The 17,606-nt window shown below is 48.3% G+C and overlaps 1 protein-coding gene across 30 annotated transcripts in view; it reads left to right on the top strand.

Moving 5' to 3' along the window:
- The window catches only part of TEX14 (testis expressed 14, intercellular bridge forming factor), an 81,674-nt gene that overhangs the window by 27,067 nt on the left and 37,001 nt on the right, over positions 1-17,606 (top strand). For 21 of the 30 annotated variants that reach the window (XR_016388968.1, XR_016388969.1, XR_016388971.1 and 18 more), the window contains 10 exons: positions 2,030-2,195; positions 2,990-3,126; positions 4,900-4,981; positions 5,561-5,691; positions 6,803-6,916; positions 8,152-8,275; positions 9,395-9,573; positions 14,558-14,709; positions 16,153-16,343; positions 17,106-17,283. Coding sequence is in view for 25 of the 30 variants with exons in the window: in XM_089900888.1 (XP_089757014.1) it covers positions 2,030-2,195; positions 2,990-3,126; positions 4,900-4,981; positions 5,561-5,691; positions 6,803-6,916; positions 8,152-8,275; positions 9,395-9,573; positions 14,558-14,709; positions 16,153-16,343; positions 17,106-17,283 (1,454 nt within the window). In the remaining 5 variants the exon portion in view is untranslated. Of the gene's footprint in view, positions 1-2,029; positions 2,196-2,989; positions 3,239-4,899; positions 4,982-5,560; positions 5,692-6,739; positions 6,917-8,134; positions 8,276-9,394; positions 9,574-14,557; positions 14,710-16,152; positions 16,344-17,105; positions 17,284-17,606 lie in introns of those variants that run through there. The other 9 variants (XM_089900896.1, XM_022552503.2, XM_022552502.2 and 6 more) reach the window with 6 other exon arrangements.

Here is a 17,606-nt window from a genome sequence, read left to right as displayed (position 1 = left end):
TCACGGGTTCGTGCCCCGGTCTGGGAAGATCCCACATGCCGCGGAGCGGCTTGACCCATGAGCCATGGCCGCTGAGCCTGCGCGTCCGGAGCCTGTGCTCCGCAACGGGAGAGGCCACGACAGTGAGAGGTCCGCGTACCGCAAAATAAATAAATAAATAAATAAATAATAAAATAAAGCAGGGAGGATATTACGTTTCCCATAGCGCAGTGTGCTGGATTGCTTATCAGACCCAGCAATAAGGGAGAGCTCACAATGAGATATCCCAGCGGTTGCCAGATGCCTGGGTACAGGCCAGCCTCATTGGCGTCAGCTGGGGAACTTGTAAAAAGTACACATTCCTGGGCTCTATGCTTGCAGGTTATGATTCAGTCTGTTGTGTAGTCTGAGAATCTGTATATTTGACAAATATCCCAATGACTTATTAAGTAAATTATGGTAAATCTGTACATTGGAATACTATGCAGCTGTTAAAAAAGAATTGGGGTGACTTGTATGTTCTCATATGGAAAATTCTCCAACATATACTTTAAAAATTTTATTTATTTATTTATTTATGGCCATGTTGGGTCTTCATTGCTGCACGTGGGCTTTCTCTAGTTGCGGCGAGCAGGGGCTGTTCTTTGTTGCAGTGCATGGGCTTCTCATTGCTGTGGCTTCTCTTGTTGCAGAGCACGGGCTGTAGGCGCATGGGCTTCAGTAGTTGTGGCACATGGGTTCAGTAGTTGTGGCTTGCGGGCTTTAGAGTGCAGGCTCAGTAGTTGTGGCGCATGGGCCTAGTTGCTCCACAGCATGTGGGATCTTCCCGGACCAGGGCTTGAACCTGTGTCCCCTGCATTGGCAGGCGGATTCTTAACCACTGCGCCACCAGGGAATTCCCTCCAAGATATACTATTAAATGAAAAAATGTAAAAGCATAACAGTTAATATAGCACGTTCTTTTTCTTTTGGCCACACCATGCGGCTTGTGTGATCTTAGTTCCCCGACCAGGGATTGAACTCAGGCCCTCAGCAGTGAAAGCACTGAGTCCTAACCACTGGACTGCCAGGGAATTCCTAATATAGCATATTCTTATTCCTACTTGTATATGCATAGAAAATTTCTGGAAGGATATAAAAACTTGTAACAGTAGCTGCCTCTCGGCAAGAGAACTGTGTATGGGTCTGGAATTGGGAGACTTTCTTCTTATCTTTATTATCTCCTTTTTCATTTTATTTCTTCTTCTCCTTCCCTTTCTGCTTCCTCCTACCATTTGTGTTTCGTTTTAAATTAAAGAGAGCAAGCTCTGGGACTTTCCTGGTGGTCCAGTGGTTAAGACTCCACACTCCCAACTGCAGGGGGTGCGGGGGTTTGATCCCTGGTCAAGGAACTAAGATCCCGCATGCTGCTGGGTGCGGCCAAAAAAGAAGAGCAAGCAAGCTCTGCAGGTGATTCTGACGTGCAACCAGGTTAGGAAACCACAGCTACACATCACATCTCTACATCTCACAAAGGCTGTCCCTTCATGTCTCAGATAGTTTACTGGTTTTGGTTAAATTTTTCTGAGCTGTAGATCCTTGACCAGATTGCTGATGCCAGGGTCTGTGGGCCTCACCATAGGACTTGGGAGGTAGAGACATTTTCACATGAGGTGGTCTCTGGTGAGGCTGTGCTTCACCAGCCTGACCACAGGGCGCTACAGACGTGAAGAAATTGCTTCAGGGCAGCCAGTATCAGGGGGCTGTGGGGAAAGAACACTGGATTTCGAACCAGACCCATACCTGGGTGTGAATCTTGGCTTTGCCCTTTCGTTTCCTCATCTAGAAATTGAGAAATAATACTGCCTTGAAGGGTGGAGGTAAACATGGAAAAGGGGGATGTATATAAAGCTTCTGTGAGGCCCCAGATAGGTGTCGTTAGGCCTCACAAATGGTGTTGTTACAGTTCTCATCACCAAAGGTTGCCTTTGTAGAAAAGGAGCCCTGTGTTACCCATGGAAGGGGAAGAGTGTTGCCATGGACACTCATTGTACCCCTCCCCCACCTCCAGCCGCTGCTTTGATGGGAGCACTCCTATCCATGCAGCAGCATTTTCAGGCAATCAGTGGATCCTCAGCAAACTGCTGGATGCAGGGGGTGATCTTCGACTCCATGATGAGAAGGGTCAGAACCCGCAGACCTGGGCTCTGGCAGCAGGGAAGGAACGCGGCACCGCGGTAAGTGTGGGCCCGCTCTGCAGGCACACCCAAGGCAGAGCACAGGGCTGGGAGTCGGGCACCCAGGGGCAGAGGCTGGTCCCGGGGACAGCACAGGACTTGTAGTGGCCTTGCCATTGACATTGGACACACAGGCCTGGGTTGAAGCAAGTTAACCAACTGTAAACCTTGGGCAAGTCTAGTGAACTTTTCTGGTCATCCATTCAGTGGGGAGGGAGAACAACTGTGATTTCGTCTGACCCTTAACTAGCACTTGTGCATCAGACGTTCTGAATTAAATTAAATACTCATTTAATCTTTACAACAGCCCTCTCAGGTAGGTACTATTATTGTCCCCATTTTACAGATGGGGACACTGAAGTGCATTGACATTAAATAACTTGTCTGTAGCCACTCGCTGGCAGGCATAATGTGTTTTAATGAGGGCTAAATAATCTAACAAATGTAAAGGGCACGTGGAGGGAAGGGGGAGATGGGCAGAGTCCCTTCCCTCTGGTTCTCCTGCTCAATAGCTATTGGGCCTTGGACAAAAGTTAAAATACTCCTCCTGCCTCAGTTTCCTCATCCGTTGAATGAAGGATTTGGAGGTAATTATTGCCAAATGAGCTCCCTGAAAATGGAATCATCTCATTCCGTATCTTTAGGAAGTCACTTGGGCCCTTCCCTTTCCAGAGGTTTCCCTGTGGGGGGCTTCTGTCTCCTCAGAGCACTCCCCTCAGACCATTCCAATCCCACTGAAGGCCAGGGTGGCCATTAGCTGTGTGGGCATTGACTGTCTCTGCCGTGTGTTGCAGATGGTGGAGTTCATGCAGCGCTGTGCTGCGCACATGCAGGCCATCATCCAGGGCTTCTCCTATGACCTCCTGAAGAAGATTGACTCCCCTCAGCGGCTCATCTGTGGCCTGCCCCGGTTTGGGGGCCTCATGCAGGGGTGAGTGCTGCCTCAAGCAGACTGGGATGTTCTGCATCACCCCTGCCTTCCTTGTGGGAGCCCTCGGTCCCCTCCACATTGGTCCCTTCCAGCAACTGGCCCACCCAAAGGGGTGAGCTTGGAGGGAGAGGATATTGCCATGAAAACCTTCAGTTGTCCCCCGGCTTCCAGGAACGTCTGGGGGAAATGAATTCTGGGCTCCAGTGGGAACCACCCCATGGTTAGCAGAGAAGGAAGGAACTTTTCAGGCCTGGGCTGCCCAGCAGAAAACACTTTCTTAGCAGAGCAGCTGGCTAGCTTTTTTTTTTTTGTCATCTCGGAACCATGGAAAACGTGTTCCTTTATTGGAACATGCATCCTTTATCTCCTAAGGTTGCAAAAGACACAAATGCTTAATTTAAGGTTCCTTGGGCTGTTTTAAGCTGGTGTAAGACTTGCTGCCACCTGGGTGGGCAGCCTCCCCTTGTCCCCATCACAGCTGGAGGAGGTGAGCTCCATCCAGGCTTCTCTTCATGCTCAGGAGAGTTATTTTAAGTTCCCTGGGCTTTAAGACTTAGGATTTATATGTGGAAAATTCTTTCCATTTTGATTTTCTCTGACAGCATCTTTTTCTGTGATCAGGGTGAGTAGACTTGTCACACTCTTCACAGGCTCCCGCATCTCATTCTGTGCACACTGAGTCCTGGTTTTCCTCTCATGACCTGGATGCTTCTCATGCAAGATGAGTTAACGATTCCCTCGAGGACCAGTTACTCCTAACTGCTCTCCTTGCTGCCACTCTTGTCCATCTTGGTTCTTTACTCAGCATCCAGAATGACCTTTTAAAAATGAAAATCGAATTGTGCCACTCACTGCTAAAAACCCTTTCAGGGTCTTCCCCAAGGCTATCAGGTTAAACTCCCAAATCCCCCATCTGGCCTTGGAGCCCATGCTTGGTTCAGCTCTTCCATCTCTTACACCTCCGCTCCTGCCAGCATTAGGATCTTGGCAGACCAAGTTCCTTCTAAAAGGGCCAAAGCCTAGTCCCTGCTGCTGTTTTGTGACCTCAGGCCAGCAGGTTTCCCCTTTCTGGCTCCATTTTTCCCATCTGTAAAATGAGAAAGTTGGACAAGGTATGCTTTATGATTCTTTCCAACTTTGACCAACTCTGTTCGTTATCTGTTGTACTAATCCCAAACTTAGTGGCTTCAAACAACAATAAATATTTGTATCTCACATAATTTCTGTAGGTCAGGAATGGCTACACCCAACTCAGCCATTCCAATGGGAATGGCTTAGTTGGGTGGCTCCGGCTCAGGGTTTCTCATGAAGATGTGGTCAAGATGGAGCTTGGGCTGCAGTCATCTGGGACTGGAGGATCCAGTTCCAAGGTGGTTCACTTGCATGGCTAGCAAATTGGTGCTGGGTGTTGGGCCTCCCCATTAGGCTGCTGGAGTGTCTTCACAACATGGCAACTGGCCTCCTCTAGAGCAAGTGCTGCGAGAGAGATCAGGGCAGAAGTCCCGGGGGTCTGGCCTTGGAACTCACACCACTCCATCATTTCTGCAGTATTCCATTAGGTTAACAGGCCAGCCCTCTCTGACCTGTGTGTGGCTACACAAGGGCATGAATACCAGGAAATGGGAATCACTGCGGCCCTCTCAGAGGCTGACTTCCACTGTCAAGTAGTAAAGACAAAACCAACTACGCATTCTGACAGCTTGGTTCAGCGTTGTTCCTCTAGATATGGGTAGTTAATCCTTACTTTTCTCCTCCTCTTTTAAATATTTCTAGAAGCCCTAATGGCTCTCCTAACCGACTGCCTAAAGCTGGAGTCATTTCTGCCCAAAATATCTACAGCTTTGGCTTTGGAAAGGTAAGAGGTTGCTACCAACACTCAATGTTTGCAGGACTAACTGGGGAATCGCCCGGCCCTGGCTCTGGCCCCAGGGCCCACAACTGTGTCCAACCCTTCCTTCCTATGGAAAGTTAAAATACTCCCTCTCCAAAGTGTTTTTTTTTTGTTCTTTACTGCTCTTGCAGGACAAGTACCACCTCTTAGTGTTCTTGTCCTTACTGAAAAATGATGAAAACCTTGGAGAGTTCTCTTGAATGCCTTTGGGCTAGATTTGGGGAGTTTTAGACAATGATCCTTTAATTCCCAGTGAAGGCCCCAGGCCTGTTCTGTGGGTGTCTCAAGAGGCGCCTGAGGCCTGGTGCTTCAGGCCGGCATCTGACCTCTTTCCGTGAGCCTGTGGTTTCCTAGCTAGCAAAAGGGAAAGGGTATTACAACCTTGCAGTGCCTCTTGGAAGATTAAAGATAATAAAAAGAATTATGTCCGGTGCATAGGGGTATTCAGCAAATTGATAAATAGCAGCTCTCTCTATTTTTAGCTGGCTGGTAAAATTCTGGAGGAGTTTTTCCCCACCATTTGAAGCTGTGCTTTGCTTTCAGTTTTACCTCACAGGGGGCACGCAGCTGGCTTATCTAGGATCTCTTCCAGTAATTGGAGAAAAGGAAGTGATTCAAGCTGACGATGAACCCACCTTCTCTTTCTTCAGTGGCCCCTACATGGTCATGACCAAGTAAGTGGAAGCTGGCCAGTGGAGGTGAGACTTAGTCCCACAGGAAGGATGGACTTTAGTGACTTCCTTGTGTGTGGAGGGTTTCTGCCCAAACACAAGGACACACTGAAAAGCAGATGTCTGGATCAGGATTTCTCAGCCAGGACACCATTGACATTTTTGTTATCCTTTATTGTTGGGGGCTGTCCTGTGCACTGTAGGATGTTTAGGAGTGTCCCTGGTTTCTACTCACTAGATGCCAGTAGCAACTGTGTTTGCCTCCCCGCAACCCCCTACATTTGTGATTGTGACAGCCAAAATGTCTACAGACAAGGCCAAATGGCCCCTTGTTGAGAACAACCGCTCTGAAAGATTACTCATGACAGTGTTTCAACCTTTCTACTCTCTAGAGAATTAGAGGCAGCATAGGGGTGACTGTCTGGCCTCAGGTCAAAGGGTACTGAAGCCCTGCATGGCTCTCACCAGCCAAATGCAGCAGAGGCGGCAGTAATAGGATTTGGCTGTGATGAAAGTCCCTGGGATGTTCTCAGTCCCCAGAGACCTGCCTACTGCGGGATCACAGGAGTTGTCCTGGCCAAGGTCTCTTGTCCTCCTTGAACCTGGCTGCCTCTTCCCTGCTTAGAAGTCACACCCTTCTAAAAAGGCCTCTACAGACCCGCAAGGCTCTGTATCCCCTGAAGATATGCTTCTTGTTTTCCTGCCCGTGCCACAGACTTGTTGTCACATCCCCTCTTCTTCTGTCCACTGCTGTGGCCTTTGCCCACGTCATCACTGTCCCTCCCCCAGGCTAGCCTCCTAACTGGCCTCTCATTCTCCAGACCACCCCTGCCCTCCCATTCCCCATGCTGCTGGTACCCTTGTCTTTCTAAAATACAAACCTGATCAAGTCCCTCCCTCCCTTAAATCCTTCAGTGACTTCCTGCCACCTGCACTAAGTCCCTGAAGTGCTTTAGGCCCCCGGGGGTGGTAGGAGGGAGGACCCAGCAGTGCCGGGGTGGGGGCTTTACAGAGTCTGTATAAACACTACTTCTCTGATCTCTGGCTACAGAGCTCCTCACTGAAGCAGTGGCTGCTCATTCCCTTCTGCTCCCACTCTCTCCTGCCCTTGTAGCCTTCTGTGGAACGGGAGCAGGGTCACAGTGAAAGAGCTGCATCTTCCCACGCACCCGCACTGCCGCAGGCGGCGGCTGGCTGACTTGTTAATTGCTGAGCTAGAGCACAGCAGGTGAGAAGAAAACCCAAGAGCATTTCAGACCCAAGTTCAGGGCTGTGCAGGGCTGTGCCTGAGGGTGGAGACCAGCCCCCTCAGCCTCAGCACTTCCTCGTTGTAGGTTGATTTGACTTCCCAGGGCTGCCAAGAAAGAAGAAGAACTCATGAATAGCCTGAGTGTGGGGATGGTGGTGGTAGGGGCTCAGTTCAGTCAGCTGATCAACTCCCCATGACATGTGTCTCTGAGGTGCAGCCTTCAGGCCTGGCGGGCTCTTCTGCAGCCTCTGAGGCCCACCTTATTTTGGGCCCTGTGCCCATCAGGTCAGCGTGTGCAAGACTGTCTTCATAGAGCATGGCTCTGCTGGAGACCCACGTGTCTGAGGAACCATGTCTCTCCTTTGACGACACGCTGATGGGTCTCAGTACCTTAAGTTTCCTCTGGCTCAGGGGTTAGTCTTTCAAAGGGGCAGGAAATCCATCCTCGGTTTCATACCAGGGCTGCTGAGGCCTTGGAATAGGCCCTGGCTCATCGAGTTCTCTCCTGAGGAAATCACTCAACTCCTGTAAAGCCAGATCCTTCCTTTTGGAGAAGTCATCCTAAAGGGACTCAAGGAGGCTGGAAGGGCTCATAGACGCAGCATGGATTTTTTTTTTTTAATATTTATTTATTTATTGCTGTGTCGGGTCTTATTGCAGCACGAGGGATCTTCCTTTGCGGTGCACGGGCTCAGTAGTTGCAGCACGTGGGCTCAGTTGCCCTGTGGCACGTGGGATCTTAGTTCTGCGACCAGGGATCAAACCCACGTCCCCTGCATTAGAAGGTGTATTCTTAAGCACTAGACCACCAGGGAAGTCCCCGCAGCGTGGATTTTGGTGTGAGGGTCTATGACCTTGGGCCTGACATCTCCCTGACCTTGGTTTCCTCATCTCTAAAATGAGTGTAACTGTAATGATACCTTTCTTGCAACTGGTTGTTAGGATCAAGTTGATGTGTGTAAAGTGCCTTGCTTAGTAGCTCTTAGTGACATTGTCGTTGATGACCCTAAGCCCTCAGGTTCTGATCAGTGAAAGGTCAAGGGTTCCACCAACAGAGACCCCTACTCCCACCCCATCCCCCTTTCTTGGAAGAACATTCTGTGCAAATAGTATTTGTTTGGAGTGCGTTCAGGGTGCCAAGAAGAAAGGAAAGCGCCCATCTTCCATCATGTCCTCTTCCCTCCGCCTCATCGGAAGCCTCCTTCCCTCTGCAGCAAGTTGCGGCACCCTCACCTGCTACAGCTGATGGCTGTGTGCCTGTCCCAGGGCCTGCAGAAGACCCGCCTCGTGTATGAGCGCGTCGCCGTCGGCACGCTGTTCTCTGTCCTCCATGAACGGGTAAATGGCCGTTTCCCTGGGTTTTTCCCTTGCTCCCCCCCACCCCCCGCCCCAGCTCTCCCTTCTCTTCCTCGCTCTTCCTTCTCCCCCAGCAGAAGAGTTGAGAAACCTCTTAATTCTTTACTCTGTGGGAGCTATATAACACATCATTTAAGGCTGATCAGCACGTTGGAACTAGTGTGATTTTATTACTGTTTGTCTTGCTTTTTTATCAGACATCTAAGAGCTCAGTAGACCCAGAAAACACATAGCCACACTTTTAGCTAACTATAATCAAACAGCCTCTGGTCTTACTTCCCGGTATTTTCACTGGTGCCCTGCAGGACCTTTATATGCAAGTCTTTATCAGTCCCCTCTCCCTTTTCAGACTTCCTGGTGGAGGCGGGGACATATTCCCTGACCCACAGACTCCCTGGGAAACATGCTTTGGGCTGACATGTGGCTTCAGAGAGGTCCTGAGAGATTTGTTTTTCTTTCTCCATGACTTTGTTCTAAAGACCCTGGGCTGGAGTGAGAAGAGACCCTCCAGGAAGGGCTCTTCCCTGAAATGGCTCGCCATTCCTCCTGCCTGAGCACCTCCTGTTAGTGTCTTAGTTCCCATTCCTCTCCTTGGGTGAGGGCGTTAACTTAAAATGCCACTTCTCTGGGGAGAGACCTGTTATGATTGGGTACTTTGGTGTGAGTGAATTTCTGTCCTCCTAGGATGAACTTTCTAGGTCATCTGACTGTGGTAGGGGATGGAGTGTCCTTTACGTGTCTAGGTTCTCCCGCAGCACAGGCTTGGCTGGGGATGGGGAGCGGGGCAAGCGCATTGCTGGTGGTGGCAGGCCCACTCTGGAGGAGTGTACCAGGCTTTGAGGACTTTTCTCCTCATTTTTCACGGTATCAAGCAGCTTGGCTGAGGGAAAGGAACCCAGGTTTGGAGCCAGGGGCCCTGGGTCAGTGGGACCTTAGGCCGATCACTTAACTTCCCTGAGCTTTAGGTTCCCCAGCTATAAAATGGGCACACTAGGTGGCTGTCGTGAAGATCAGTTGAAAAGACTTTGGGAACTACAAAGCATTCTACAGTGTCAGGGGCCGCAGTCCCCCTTGTTCTGGTGGTTGATCTCTTGCTTGCAGCGGGCCCAGTTCCCCATACTGCACATGGAGGTGATCGTGCACCTGCTACTCCAGACCTCCGACGCCCTGAGGTACCTGCATTCTCGGGGCTTTATCCACCATTCCCTCAGCTCCTACGCCATCCACATCGTCTCCACAGGGGAAGCGAGGCTGACCAACCTGGAGTACATGATGGAAAGGTGGGTGCACCTCAATCATGACGTCCAAACAGGATCTCCCTGGGGGTGCTTTGATATAGAGAGAGAATCTGATCTGGGCTTGACTCCTCATTGGTGGGCTGAGCTGGCTATCCATGGAGGAAGAGGTTTCCCAGTGCCTTGCCCTGTCAGCCAAGGTTAGAGGGACTTTGGGGAAGTTATTTCTGCTCAGGACATTCTCATTTTAATAAACATTTAACAAGCATGAGTACACATTAGCCAGCATGTATAAGTTTTCAAAATTTTCTGTGGCTTCACACAACCAAAGTATTTCTCACATTGCACTCTGGGGTGTGTGTGTGTGTGTGTGTGTGTGTGTGTGTGTGTGTGTGTGGGAGGGGGTGGTGGCGGCATTCACTATGTTCCACGTTCCTCCCCGCTGTGGCTCCACCATCCCCCAGGCCTCAGTCCCCCCACTGTATCCTCTGCATTGCTGGTCAACGAGCAAGAGCAAGCCTGGAGGGACGCAGCGGGGCTTAGGGACTACCTGCAGCGTGTGCATCGTCGCTTCCCACTTTACATTGGCCAGAGCCCAGTCACCTCTTTGCAGGGAGGCTGGGAAATGCACCACAGCTGTGCATCCTGGAAGGAGCGAGAAGGCGATGGGTGCTGGTGAGCGTTATGGTCCTGGTCCAGATGGGTGGGGATCAGTGCTGTGAGGGAAGCAGTGACAAAAAACAATGCCCTTATTCAAGGGTTGGTGGATGGGCTTCACTTCCAATTTGGCAGGAGTCTGAGTCCTCCTGAGAGTTGAGGGCTGGCCCCCATCTCCTGCCCCTAGGTTCTGGGGAGCAGAGGATCTCCCCTGTGCTTCCTTGCTGTTGTCCACAGCTCTGAGCCCTAGGCCCAGGGTTGTTCCTGTGCTGCTGTGAGGCCTCAGCCATGGGCAGACCCATGGCTTAGATCTGCTTACCTCCACTTACCCTGGTCCTCACCTACCACCATCACTGAGGCTTTGTTTCTGAGTCTCTCAGCAGGTCTTTGCTGCTCACATGCTCATAATATACTTCTCTCACTACATGAAAATCTCTACCAGGGCAGGGATTTCTGTTTTATCCGCTGCCATGTCTCAGATGCCTAGAATAAGCCTCCACACAGTGGGAGCTCAGCATGTTGTTTAAATGAATGAAGTGGAAAGATTCACTTCCTTGACCGCATGAGCCCTTGGTCTCTCTGCCTGGAGAGGGGAGCAGGGACCAGATTGTGCTTGACCTCATGGACCTTGGCAAAGAGTTTGAATTTAACCCTAAGAACACGGGGATGCTGTGAATGTTTTTTTTGAGCAGAATGGTGTCATGGCTGAAATTTACAGGTTAAGCAGACCCCCTCACTCCTGCCATGTGGAGAAGGGGCTGTGACGGGACGAGAGAGAAGCAGGGGAACAGTTAGGGTGTGACTGGAGCAGTTTTCCATGTGGGAACCGGTGGAGGCCAAACAGCTGTCGCCAGTTGAGTGGCTCAGTCTCAGATCTGGTCCATTCTCAATCCCAGTGGCTCCCATGGCCTAGATTAAGTCCCGGCACTTTGCAGGGTGAGAAGCCTTCCAAGGTCGGGCTCCGCCTACAGTGCCATGCTCATCACCTCCCTCCCACTCTGCCTGGCCATCTGAAGACACTTTCAGTCCACGCCATTTCCCAGCGCTCTGCTCCTTGCCTCCAGAGTACCTGACACTCCCTTTTATCCTTTTAAACTCACTTCTGACACAGTCTCCCACCACACCCCGTGAAGCCTATACTGAAGCCCTGTCCCCACCTCACTGAGCATATTTCACTCCCCTGCAGCCGAGTGTCTCTGCCCCCCCAGATGGCGAGCTCCGAGAGGGCAGGGGCCATGAGTTGTTCATCTTTAGCACCCACCTCAAGCCTGCCACACAGTAAGTGCTCAGGAAGCATTTGAAGTGAATGGTTGAGTCTAGCTGAAGGGAAACTTTGAAATGATTCAGAACAGGGTTCACCACTTTGGCTGTGTGTTCAAGGGCAGTAGAAGCTAAGGGATTTGGACATGTTTGTTGTTGATAACAGGCTTTTCAAGAAGGCTGACAGAACCCAAGCTGTTTGCCAGTGATGCGGCGCCATCTGTTGTTGAAATGGGGGTATAACAGTTTCTTTGACTTGAGCTCTCCAGTAGAAATGTGAATCCTAGAGTGAAACGGAGCTTTGGAGATGGCCAGGCCCAACGCTGTCCTTTTATAGAAGAGGAAACTGGGGCCCAGAGAGGTGAAGAGGTGGTCTGAGGTTACCCAGCTGTGGCTAGAATCAGGTGGTAGAGGACGTTTCCTGGCTTATAGGGGCAGGATGGATTGGAGGTTGAAGGTAGAAAAACCAGCCAGGAGGCCACAGGGCAGGGCCTGGTGGTGACCAAGGAACCAAAATAGAAGGGAAAGATGTGAGATGCACCGAGAAGCTGGGGTCCACAGACTGGTCAAGTGAGGGGCTGTGAAGTAAATGGGTAGGAAAGTGTGAGTTCTTTTGGGCTTGTTGACCTCAGAATGGAACTTTGGGCAGAAATGTCCATCAGCAACATTTGACAGCTCATAATGTGAGTTGATTACCCAAGAATACAAAACAGCTTTCAGTTCTACATTTATATTTGGTAGCACTCTATTCAGGCCGGTACAGTTGTTGAATGTCATCGTTAAGGGTAGCACTCCATCTCTTGGTGTAAAAATGATACAGCAGTTTCTCCTATTCTTCAACTCCTTCTCAATGGAATCTTTAGAGCTGGAATTGACCTTGCAAGTGGTATCACATAGCCATAGCCAAATGTAATTTTAATGATGTCAAAGCTGAAGCCCAGAAAAATAACTACCATGGAATGACAGCCAGAAAAGAAACTCCCTTCCTACACCCCACTAGCATTAACAGAGAAGGAAGAGGGATCAGAAGAGTGGAAGTAAAAGAGAAAGGATATAAATCCTGATTGTAAATAACTTGTCCCTTGCCTTAGGCAGCCTGAGAGGCCCAAGAGGGTCAGTAAGTGTCTCCTTTGGACAGTCAGCCTACAAGGTGAAGAGCCAAGTATGCTAGGTCCTCAGAATATATCTCTGACAATAAAACACGACATTGCTTTTCCTGTGATACTAATATAATATTTGCATGTGTATCCACGCTGTTCACATGACACGTAGGCCACACTTGCCTATTGAGCAATACAACTAAAGAGTCTAAATGTACCATCTTTTTTTTTAAAAAAAGAGAGAAAAGAAAACAAAAATACAGTCTTTTATAGCTTCATGGCTTCCTGAACTCATTGCCATCTATCAAAAGTTCTACCGGAAGAAATATTACTTAGGGAAGTTTGTTCAAAGTCTGAGAAGTCCATCCCATCCTCTAAAAGCTTTCCTTTGCCAGCAAAAAGAACTTCTGGTTACTTGCTTTTTAGGAACTTAATTTTTTTTTTTTGGCCACGCTGCACGGCTTGCAGGATCTTAGTTCCCCGCGGGAGACTGAACCCGGGCCCCAGCAGTAACAGCGCCAAGTCCTGACCACTGGACTTCCAGGGAATTCCCAAAAACTTAATTCTTAATTATCAACCAGCAGTCACCAAGTCTTTACCAAATGCCTACCATAATGTTCATATTAATTCCTTACTTGCTTAGTGCTTTATGGTTCACCGAGTGTTCCCACACGTGTGATCTCATTTGATGCTCATGACAGCTGTGGGCAGAAGTCAGTGCTGATCACCCTGAGGACTCTCTTTGGCCCAGAAGACATTTAGGATACTCTGACTTAGTTCTCAAAGAGCCTGGTTGCGAAGTTGAGTTATTCAAGCCAATCAGTGAACCTTTGAGTGCTAAACTGAGAGGGCTCATTCCCAAGAGGGCAGAGCTCAGAAAAGAAGCAATCACGAAGAGCTGGAAGAGTCTCAGAAGGCTTTGATAAAGCAGGTGGGGCTTGAGGGGGTTCTTGAAAGGGTCTTAGGTTCATTTAATCAAAAGGTAAGCATTGAGGCCCTGGTATAAGTTTAGAGATATGGTGATACAGGAGACAGATAAGTGGCCTACCCTCGTGGAGCTGACTTTGGTGGAGGGGAGACAGATTATAAACAATAAATCAATGAACAAGAAATTCAGATAATAAGTCCTCTGAAGCCAATAAATTGGGACTACTTTACATTAGGTGGTCAGGTAAGTCCTCTCCGAGGAGGTGATTTTTGAGCTAATACTTTTTTTTTTTTAACATCTTTATTGGAGTATAATTGCTTTACATTGTTGTGTTAGTTTCTGCTGTATAACAAAATGAATCAGTTATATGTATGCATGTATCCCCATATCCCCTCCCTCTTGCGTCTCCCTCCCACCCTCCCTATCCCACCCCTCTAGGGAGGGATGGAGCTGATCTCCAAAGCATGGAGCTGATCTCCCTGTGCTATGCAGCAGCTTCCCACTAGCTGTCTATTTTACATTTGGTAGTGTATATATGTCCATGCCTCTCTCTCACTTCGTCCCAGCTTACCCTTTCCCCTCCCCGTGTCCCCAGGTCCATTCTCTACGTCTGCATCTTTATTCCTGCCCTGCCCCTAGGTTCTTCAGAACCTTTTTTTTTTTGAGATTCCACATATATGTGTTATGAGCTAATACTTTAATTACAAGAAGCAGCCAGTCGTGCTAGGATCTGCGGGCAGAGCATGCCACGCAGAAGAAGCCACCGGTGCAAAGACCTGAAGTGGTGATGTACTTGGCATGCTGAAGAAACTGAAAGAGGGCCCCTGTGACTTGAGAGGAGTGAGTGAGCAGGAGAGAGCGGCCAGATGAGCTGGGAGGCAGGGCAGGGCCTGCTCGGGTAGGAACGGTAAAGAGTTGCAGGCGTTGGAATAGCAGGCAGTGTGGGTTAGCTCAGGGTCTAGCTGGTTTCTGGAAGCTCAAGGAGGTTGTCAGTCTTCAGAGGCAAATGTTTTCACACATGTGCGGCGTGGTGATCACAGTGATCCTTTAAGACACGAGCCCTACTTTGTGTTTCCTTCCGTAGCCGGGATGGAGGTGTACACAAGGACCTGACTCGAGTATCCCTCCCCACCCAGCTTTACAACTGGGCCGCCCCGGAGGTGATCTTACAGAAGGCAGCCACAGTGAAGTCAGACGTCTACAGCTTTTCTGTGATCATACAGGAGATTTTAACAGGTAGATCAAAGAGCTCATTGACGGTGACCAAAGTCCCTATTCTTAGGTTGGAATTTTTTTTCCCCCAAGAGTTACTTAGTTTTAGGCAAAAAAAAACTTCTTTAAGGAAACCTCTTTGGGTTTATGGAAGGTATAAGATGATCTCCCAGAAATCTTTCTCTTTTAACCTGTTCTTTAAGACTCAGCAAAGCCCACCTATCAGCCTGTCAGTGGTAATGCATTTAATCCAAGGAGCGTTTTTAAACTGAATATTGCTGTCAATGCTTAGGGAAGGGTCTCTGTGACGTGCCCCTTAAGAACTTTTTTTTAAATTGAAGTCTAGTTGATGTACAATGTTGTGCAATCTCTGCTGTACAGCAAAGTGACTCAGTTACACACATAGAGACATTCTTTTTTTGTATTCTTTTCCATTATGGTTTCTCATATTGAAAAACCATATTGAATATAGTTCAATATATATATATTTTTAAAGAAGATGTTTGGGGTAGGAGTTTATTAATTAATTTATTTTGCTGTGTTGGGTCTTCATTTCTGTGCGAGGGCTTTCTCTAGTTATGGCAAGTGGGGGCCACTCTTCGTCGCGGCGCGCGGGCCTCTCACTATCGCGGCCTCTCTTGTTGCGGAGCACAGGCTCCAGACGCGCAGCTTCAGTAGTTGTGGCTCACGGGCCTAGTTGCTCCACGGCAGGCATGTGGGATCTTCCCAGACCAGGGCTCGAACCCGTGTCCCCTGCATTAGCAGACAGACTCTCAATCACTTCACCACCAGGGAAGCCCTGTAGTTCAATATTGAATATAGTTCCCTGTGCTATACATTAGGACCTTGTTGTCTATCCATTCTAAATGTAATAGTTTGCATCTACCAACTCCAAACTCCTTTCCCCCATCCCTTTTGGCAACCGCAAGTCTGTTCTCTATGTTAAGAACTTATAAACGAGGGGAAAGGACTGGCCTCTGAGAAGTAAACTGTGAAATCAAACACACCCAGAATGCAGTGTATGTATAAGCAGTGTCACTTAAAAGACATAGAAACCCTTCCAAACATATAGAACTCTAAGGTGAAGGCATACATGCCACATTCATTAAGGGGGTGAGAATCAGCCCCCATTTAGCAGTGTTTACAGTCTCAGAGGCAAAAACCACACCTTCCATTACATGAATGTATTGGGCAAGCCTACTTCACACCAGGAAACATTCCCTTGTGGTCCCTAGGTCTGCCAGCAGAGAGTCCATACCTACATGAGTCTGACACTATTTTTTCCTGTCTCTGTGGCAGGGATTTCCCTGTTATTTGGGTCAAGTGGTTTCTCCTTTGTTATTGGGCTTCCGGTAGTTTTTCTACAGAAAGAAATTAATTTTAAAGAGGTTGAGTGACTTGACAAAGGTTAGACAATTTCATGTGATTTCTTAATGTCTCTCCTTCCTATGGCTTTTTCCTTAACAGACAGCATACCCTGGGATGACTTAGATGGCTCAGTTATTAAAGAAACCATAGTGTTGGGAAATTATTTAGAAGCTGATGTCAGGCTTCCGAAACCTTACTATGACATTGTTAAGTCAGGCATCCAGGTCAAGCAGAAAGACCGAACTATGAACCTTCAAGATATCCAGTATATTCTGAAAAATGACTTAAAGGTAAGCTGTGAAGTTGTTGGGAGTTTATTTCTGCTTACCTACCTCAGGGGATAGGGAGTTAGAGACCAAGAAGAAGCTAGAGACCAAGTTGTAGGATATTTTGGAAATCTTCATTTCATTACACCCTTTCTGTGCTCCCAAGAAAATTCTAACTGCCTAACTTGGCGAGGGCAGCAGGGAATTGTGGGGGGAGGCTGCGGAGTGTCAGTGCATAAAAGGGACACCCTGTAGGCACACAGTGCGACTCAGTGAATGACAGCTACTGTTATTACTTTTCTTAAAAATTTATTTTATTATTTTTTTTTGTATTTTTGGCTGCATTGGGTCTTTGTTGCTACACATGGGCTTTCTCTAGTTGTGGCGAGTGGGGGCTACCCTTCGTTGCGGTGAGCAGGCTTCTCATTGTGGTGTCTTGTTGGGGAGCACGGGCTCTAGGGGCACGGGCTTCAGTAGTTGTGGCACATGGGCTCAGTAGTTGTGACTCACAGGCTCTAGAGCGCAGGCTCAGTAGTTGTGGTGCACGAGCTTAGTTGCTCCGCGGCATGTGGGATCTTCCTGGACCAGGGATTGAACCCGTGTCCCCTGCATTGGCAGGCAGATTCTTAATCACTGTGCCACCAGGGAAGTCCCTGTTATTACTTTTTAAATATTGGTAATTAACAGTTAATTCGTTTATCAGGACTACAGTCAGTCTACCCAACTGGGGTAACGGGGGGTTTGTTTGACACCTAGATATGTTTCTAAAACACCGGTGACATTCAGATGATTGCAGATATGTCCTTGCCAGTACTTCCCTTGTTACAGGATTTTATTGGAGCCCAGAGAACTCAGCCAACCAAGAGTCCCAGGGTGCAGAGATATGAACTCCATCCTGATGTCAATGTCTGTTTAGGAGTGACTTCAGAACATCCATTGCAAATAAAAGAGCTGAAGGAAGCAGGTATGGCCTTAACCCACAGGTTTTGACATGAATGTGTTCTGAGAGCTGTAACTAATCAACTCCTCCAAACTATACTCATAACTTATACTGGGAAGGATGGGTGCCTTAGGGAAAAATCAAGATCCTTAAAATTATTAAGTTAAACTTTTTGGGCTCCATATACACCTTGATTGGATCCAGAACTGTGCAGTAACAACCTGTTTCTTTCTAGTATGATTTAGGAATGTATTTAATTGTTTCACAAATAAAATTGGTGATTTTAAAATTTAAAACTATTATCTGCTCATTATAGAAAATTCTAAACAATACAACGAAGATTACTT

The sequence above is a fragment of the Delphinapterus leucas genome, chromosome 19, assembly GCF_059928025.1.
Source record: "Delphinapterus leucas isolate spDelLeu-1000000601 "Yukka" chromosome 19, BTC_Dleu_Yukka2, whole genome shotgun sequence".
NCBI classification, from domain to species: domain Eukaryota; kingdom Metazoa; phylum Chordata; class Mammalia; order Artiodactyla; family Monodontidae; genus Delphinapterus; species Delphinapterus leucas.
The sequence above is the reverse complement of the archived record's forward strand: the minus strand, read 5'-3'. Positions and strand labels throughout refer to the sequence as shown.